Here is a 7,746-nt window from a genome sequence, read left to right as displayed (position 1 = left end):
TTTAATAAACTCTACATACAACAATAGTGCACAACAAAAAAGACACTCATCCCCTAATGGAGGCCATGTTTACCTGTATAATACACAATAATACAGGACATCCAGTCTATTACAGTTTTCTTCATGTATGTTTTTAATTCTTCTTGGATTTGATGTGAAATTTATGTTTAATTAGACAAAGAAATTTTATCATATGGGTGGTGGCATGTTGAGAAGATCAATTATTGTGAAACACAGTTAAAAACCACAGTAAAATTACATGTATGAAGTAAAACAAGTACAATTAGCATAAGAAATAACGAATCACAGTTAAAAAGGAATCCAACTGGATAAACTGTTATTATTGCTTATTAGTCAGTCAAATGCTCATAGACAGTTGAAGGTATACAGTTTGAAGGCTATAAATATAAAATGTATAATTAGTGGTCAAAATTAAATCTGTGTCACGGCTAATAATACACTAAATCATTACTGCTAAGCCAAATCCCATAGTCTTTTTCCAAATAGTAACTTGAAATCATTGGATGTCAATGTAAAACTAAGTGTAATCTAGGAGCATTTGTATTTTCCATTCATCATAGAATTTGACACAATGTAAAAAAACAACTGTCAAATTCAAATTATGTCAAAAACTAGAAGAGCAGTGTTTTTTTAAGTGACGACATGCAAAATGTAGAGCTGTTTGCATTCCAGCTATAGGCTAAACAGTTTTCAATATATGTCTAAGTTTTTATTTGCATGCAAAAATCTGACTTTTAAGACTAAAACAGTGCTCTATACAGGGGTAGGGGACAGTTTATTCCTTTTCTACAGGATTTTCTACATATATATAATATTATAGAATTAACACACATGAAATCTGACTCAAGTTATGCAGCGCTCCATACTTCTGGCACAAAGGCTTCACCAAAGTTACACAGTGCAGTGGCAGCATTATAGCCCAGAAGAGCAATGACTGAGATGCCAGACAAGCGACTGGCAACTTCAAGGTGAAATTCTGTCACGTCAAGAGGGTCAGTGTAACGTTTATTCATTTATTTATCTGATTGTTTGAGGCTAAATGCAAAAATAGAAAATGGGATGTAAAAACGAATTATTTCATTTTTTTAATGAGTGCAGTAAACAAGAAATAAGTTTTCATTTATTTTTCCAATTTTAATTTTTTCATCTCTGCCCCTCACAATCGTAATTTCAGGAAAAATGAAAAAAAAAATATATATATATATATATTTTCTGTTTTTTTTTTTTTGCATTTTGCATTTTGCATTTTGCAAGTTTAGATTATAAGATTATACCATTAGATTTGCTTTACAAGACGAAAAACGAGAGAAGATTTAACCTTTCATGTTTATGGATGAAAACCCATTTCTTCTTCATTTCAAATTTGGCTTGATACCATTAGAAAATGTAACTGCTAAATGTTATACTGACCCATGAGGCTTTTTTATTTTCATTTTATCTGCATTCTAACACACAATGGAGGCCGTCTGCTGCATAATGTTGCTTTAATTAGCTAGGAGATGACCATTGGTTGATGTACAAAGTCAGAAATTACAGAGAAGAGACTTTTGAAACTAAATTTAATGAGGTGAAGCTGGTAGACAGCATACATATTCAGAAACATTATAGAACAAAAAGAGACTCAAAAGGATACACTGCATTGCTGAAAGTATTCGCTCACCCATTAAAATCATTGAATTTATATTCTAATCACTTCTATGGCCACAGGTGTATAGAACCAAGCCCCTAGTCATGCAGACTGCTTCTACAAATATTACTGAAAGAATATGTCTCTCTCTCTCTCAGGAGCTCAGTGAACTCCAGCACTGTGGTACCATGATAGGATGCAGCTCCTGTACAACAAATCCATTGGTGAAATTTTCTCACTACTAAATATTCCACAGCCAAATGTCAGTGATATTATAACACAGTGGAAGAGACTGGGAAGGACAGCGACTCTGTGCTCCGTCAGTGTAAAATAACAGAGTGGGGTCAGCGGATGCTGAGGAGCATAGTGCACAGAGTTCACCAACTTTCTGCACTACACACCTCCAAACTTCATTTAGCTTCAGATTAGATCAAGAACAGTAGAGTGTAGACACACTCATCATTAAAATGAGGTTCCATGGCTGAGCAGCTTCATCCAAGTCTTATTTCACTAAACACAATGCAGGCAAGCAGATACTTTTGGCAATATAGTGTATGTCTGACTGTTTGTTATGAACACTAGCCAATACATTTACCTATTACCTTTAATGTGATAAAAATGCCAAATACTTTGTCTCGAGACAGCATAAAAAACGATATTTGAAGAAAAAAATTAAGGTCATTTTACCACAGGAAGTAAGTAATGTAAATGGCTGATTTGCATGGGAAATTAAATCTCTGTACAAATGATAGAAATAAAAGTGACTCCTCAATTTAGGTGTCATTGTAGCAATAAAAACAGCTGTACACAAACCCTTACTCATATCCTCAGTGATTAAACTCAAACATTCAGTCTCACAAAAAGTAATAACAAGATTTAAGGTGGAGACAGTAAATATTCAGTACCTAAATAGCAGCATGTTGAGGTGGCATCTGGTGGAAAAACACAAAAAAGTGCATTTCCTAATGGAAGAGTCTAAAAAGCCTAACCAACTTTGAAGATGCCTCCACCACACATCAAAAAAATAAAATCAGGAGTATTTCTTTCACCTGCAGATCTGGCTAGGAGAACATAGAGGTGTAAATCCAGAATGGACTGCATTTATTAGACTACTATCATATTCCGTAAAAGACAAAAGGTGTTGATTTTCTCCAATGATGTGAAAAAAAATCAAGATGAAGCAACTAGTTTTTGCGGTTAATGCAAGTTGTGGTCATTGATTATGATGATCGAATTACAATGCATCCCTGAGACATTGTATCTTGTCCATATTAGGAGTGAGAATCACAGGACATCTTACAATATTATCATATATTATATTATCGATATTATAATATCATGATACATTGCCCACAATAATGATATCACAATACCGTGATTCTGTGATACATCATATATAACAAGACAATTATCTAAGACACTTTATAGCATCTGTGTTTTATCCTCTGAAGAAATAAGTAAATACCAGAAATTATGGATTTATTGGTGTCAGTTTCACAGAATCTCAAACCAATATTCTTCACCACAGGTTTACCCTATTCATTTGATTAGCGCCACCACATGGAGTAATGAAGCAGTAACTTTAGTTAGTGAAATTGGCAAGCGAGTGTTAGGGAGTTTAGCTCACCTATATTTCAATTAATAAAAACTATATCTGACACCTCATATTGACAGTGTATTGAAAACAATACAATATATCTCTACTCTATATCAATATTGTTCATACCTGTCATTTTTGCTGGCCACTTATGATCGGTTCACCCAGGATGCATGTTAATGCCATAGTGTGAATGGGGCCTAATTCTGTCCAAACTCCAGGTCTAAGGGATAAACAGTAAAGAGTTTATAAAAAAACATGGTTTGACTATTTGTGATAAAGTCACAAAACCGTCGTAATTGGACTTCTGGAGGTGGAAAAACCCAAGGAAGATATGCAGTTAATGCCTAGTACACCTACTGTATTATACACCCTCTCCCACAACCCACAGCTACATGAATCCGCCCTTCTCCTTTATTGTTTAACTAGGCCTATTTTTGCTTCAGATTCCTTCTTCTTGCCTAGTCTGGCCTGGCCTCATGTAGACATGCACACATGTTCTCTCTCAAAAGGGCATATCCTGCTCCCACACTGCCAGCAGTCCTGAATGTCGTGAGGTTCCTCCGTGTTAATTTCGCACAGTTCACAGCCTTCTGCGATTAGCTGCTTGCGGATGAGCGCCCGCAGCTCCTGGTGCTTGCTCTTGTCCCCGCAGACCGCCACGTCCATCACGGTGATGCGGCTGGGGTCCCACACGCAGTCCTCCTCGCGACCGGACTTGATGGCCTTCACGTTGCTGTGAGGTGGGATCCAGGCGCAGTCGTAGCCGTTCTGGGACCAGGACTTCTGAAGAGGATGGTTGTCGCTATCGATCTTCTTGACTTTGCCCACGTTCACCCTCAGCTTGAAGACCACCTGCAACTTCTTGTCAGTTTGGAGCGGGTAACACTTGGCCTTCTCGATGTTGCGGCTCACATACACGCCTTTACCCAGAAGCCCCCCTCTGGACGGCTGGAAGCCGCCGGTGATGATGGCTCGGGCGTTGTTGATGTTGGTGCCGTGGTACATGGTGTAAAGGCGGCCCGACTTGGGCTTCTCACCCTCCGGCAGACTCTTGCTGTCCTCAGAGGTCCGCCAGCCTGAAAAGTACACCATGCCAGCCATGGAGCCCTGAACATAAAAATAAACACAAACATAAGCATCAACTCAAAGAAGGGAAATGTAGGCAAAATGATGAAATGATGAAAGCCTATGCTAAGCTACTATATTCTCAAATATGAAAACATTAGCTTAAAATGGTCCTATCTCAACATTTACTGGTACAAATTGTAAAATTACAGAAAAAAAAATCTTGGTAATGTAGTTTTGACTAAAAGAATCTTATATTTCTGATATAAGTTAAAAACTTTCACTAGTAATAATATCAAATCTACAGATCTACAAAGACATATGCGTAGACATATTGTAGCAACACTGGAGGCAGAGTAATGAGGTAATGCCGCAGTCTCATTGTAGCAACTTTATTTAAACAAGGAGAAAAACAGAAATAAACACAATAAACATTGGTTCTCTTTTAAATTGCGACCCATAGAAGATAGAGGATAGAGGATAGAGACCCTTATTCACCCCTCACACTAACACCAGGAGGGTGAATAACTCTCCAACACTGGAGCTATCAACTGCCAGTTTTCACTAAAATCCACTGTTATTTTCCACCCTGTTGAAAAAATTATTAATATTTTCAACCTTAATTACTTTATATTTTCACTTGCATATATGCATTCATCCTGTCACAGCAAGCCTTATGACAAGGTGGAAAATAACAGGATGGATTTTAATGAAAATTGGCATTTGATAGTTCAAGAGGATAGAGACCCTTATTTATCCTCCACACTAGCACCAGAACAGTGAATAACTCTCCACCAGTGAAGCTATCAAATGCCAATTTGTTTACTAAAAACCACCCTGTCATTGTCCATTCTGTCATGAATCTTGCCACACAGGATGGACACATCTATGCAAATGAAAATATAAAGTGATTAATATGGAAAATATGATTTCTATATAGTTTGAACACTTATAAATATAATGAATAGTCATTATGTTATTGAGGGCAAAAAGGCACAGTATTCTGATAATGACCCAATTATAAATGTCTGTTAGGGTATTTCTACTAGTAAAAATGTAATTAAAAGAGAGTAAAAATGTGTAAATGTAAATCAGTGGAAACATATGACTAGTAAACATTACATGAATGATATGCGTCCTAGTCTTGTCTGACTGGTTTAAAAGATCTGTAAATCTGATACTATTTGCAGTTAACACTTTAGAGTTTACTGCATTTCTGTAATGAAAGTTTCAGCCAGTAAATACTACAGCACTACAGAGATCTGTCATTAGAGTTTTGAACGAGTTACAGTGTGTATTTTAGCATTTTAGGCTAAAAGGGTTTACCATAAAAACATACACACTCACCTCCTTCACTCACCGGTGTTCTGCTGCTCTTCCTGTTTCTCTGTTTTGCTTTCGGTTCTTAAGAAATGATATCCAGGCTGTAAGCCGGCAGGACCAGTGTGTGTTTTTCTCAGAGAGGGTGTGGAGCTGCTGCTGGGAGTTAATCTGAAACTGAAACTATGCTGAAGATAGCAGCACAAAACGAGTTCCAGTTTGTTAATATAGTTAAATAGTAAAATCTATATTTTCAGCTTTAGATTACTAAAGTCACAGTACTAAAAAAACATTTCCCTACAGTTTCTTTTTGACTGAAATAAACAATCAAATAATGTATGCATAAAAAAATAAAAAATCATTGTTATTTTACCACGGTCAATCCTCAGATGAAAACAGTTCACTGCAGTTCAGTAAAGCCATCTGCACATAAATCCTGTGGGCTCGCTTTTACAGGAGTGCATTGCTCAATGCATTCTATGTTTATGAACACAATATTGTCTTCAAAACAATATTTTTGCAATAAATTAATTAGCAATAAAATATATTTCCAGTCCTGGCATGAACTGTCATGATGGAGTTTACTAAAAATAAGTAAAATCAAGGCATTTAGTTAAAAAAATACCTTTTTTTAAATAAAAACTGCTAATTAGAAATAAAATGATCAGCTGCTTGCATTTGAATGCTCACACACATAGACACTGTTTCTGAGTGTCCAAACTGGAAAGCCAACACAGTGGCCATTATAACCTTAGAATGTATTACTGTCGCAATGTCCATTATAACAAAATGGCTATTATGACATTACATTATGAGATATTACAATATAAATAATCACATCACAGTAGAGTATTGTCTCAACGGTCATTATCACATCACAGCTGAGTGGTATGACAATGGGGATGGCACCACAGTGGAAAGCCAGGACAGTGACCATTATGATTGTACAATGTGCAGGGGTTGGGCAATGAAACTGAAACACCTGGTTTTAGATCACAATAATTTTTTGTCCTGATGGACAGTTCTGGTGGAAACAGGAGAGTTGAGGTGCACATTGAATTCTGCTGTGATTTGGGCAGCCGTGGTTTATTGTTTTTTGGATACAATCCGGGTTATCACCCAAACATCCCTTTCAGACAGCTTCCTCTTACAGTGTCCACAGTTAATCCTGTTGGATGTGGTTCGTCCTTCTTGGTGGCATGCTGACATTACCCTGGATACCGTGGCTCTTGATGCATCACAAAGACTTGCTGTCTTGGTCACAGATGCTCCAGCAAGACGTGCACCAACAATTTGTCCTCTTTTGAACTCTGGTATGTCACCCATAATGTTGTGTGCATTGCAATATTTTGAGCAAAACTGTGCTCTTACCCTGCTAATTGAACCTTTACACTCTCACTGCTCTTACTGGTGCAATGTACAATTAATGATTGAAGATTGACCACCAGGCTGCTCCAATTTAACCATGAAACCTCCCACGCTAAAATGACAGGTGTTTCAGTTTCATTGTCCAACCACTTTAGTACTGTCACAATGTCCATTATGACAACAAAATGGCCATAATGACATCACAATTGCAATTATAAGACATTACAATAGAAATGATGACATCAAGTGTAGGCTATAGTCTGTTCTACACTCATTCAAACTAGCAACAACAAGGCAGCATATCCACACCCATCAGTTAATAAAAGACGAGTGTGGGATGTTACTCATGGGAAAACCCCTCCAAAACTCACAGAGATGCACTAAACTGCTCTAGAACTGACTACTGAACTGATAAACAGAACAGGTAGAAATTACTTTTTTGTGCTACTGTTCTGCATTGTGTTAGCAATTCATTTTAGACAATGGTAAAACCAGGAGAGAAGAACAGAGCACAATAAATTTAGTTAACTTATGAAAGATAATCACATATTTAATATTATAATACTCTACTTGAGCTATATGTGGAATCAATGATGTTGTCATGTCTGGTGCTGAAAGCATGTCTGAGTCTCCCACATCCAGCTCTATCTGCGATTCCCACAGTAACAACTACAATACCCAGAACGCACCACTCCATGACACAACACACACTCCCAATCACATGACACATCACATGACACCACCA

General features: G+C 37.1%; 1 protein-coding gene across 1 annotated transcript; it reads right to left on the bottom strand.

Annotated features, from left to right (window-relative positions):
- Positions 1-1,563: 1,563 nt before the first annotated feature.
- gig2o (grass carp reovirus (GCRV)-induced gene 2o) lies at positions 1,564-5,722 on the bottom strand. Its single transcript, XM_007260494.3, has 2 exons — positions 5,661-5,722; positions 1,564-4,355 (listed from the first exon to the last, which is right to left on the bottom strand). Exon 2 carries the CDS (start codon positions 4,347-4,349, stop codon positions 3,723-3,725), a length of 627 nt encoding a protein of 208 aa, XP_007260556.1. The 5' UTR covers positions 4,350-4,355; positions 5,661-5,722; the 3' UTR covers positions 1,564-3,722.
- Positions 5,723-7,746: the final 2,024 nt, after the last annotated feature.

Source organism: Astyanax mexicanus, chromosome 1 (genome assembly GCF_023375975.1).
Source record: "Astyanax mexicanus isolate ESR-SI-001 chromosome 1, AstMex3_surface, whole genome shotgun sequence".
In the NCBI taxonomy this organism is placed as follows: Eukaryota; Metazoa; Chordata; class Actinopteri; order Characiformes; family Acestrorhamphidae; genus Astyanax; species Astyanax mexicanus.
Note: the sequence above shows the minus strand (reverse complement) of the source record. Positions and strands in the feature narration are given on the sequence as shown.

What these genes read in the sequence shown, in the direction of transcription:
- gig2o (XM_007260494.3), bottom strand. Translation starts at nt 4,349, where the DNA reads ATGGCTGGCATGGTGTACTTTTCAGGCTGGCGGACCTCTGAGGACAGC.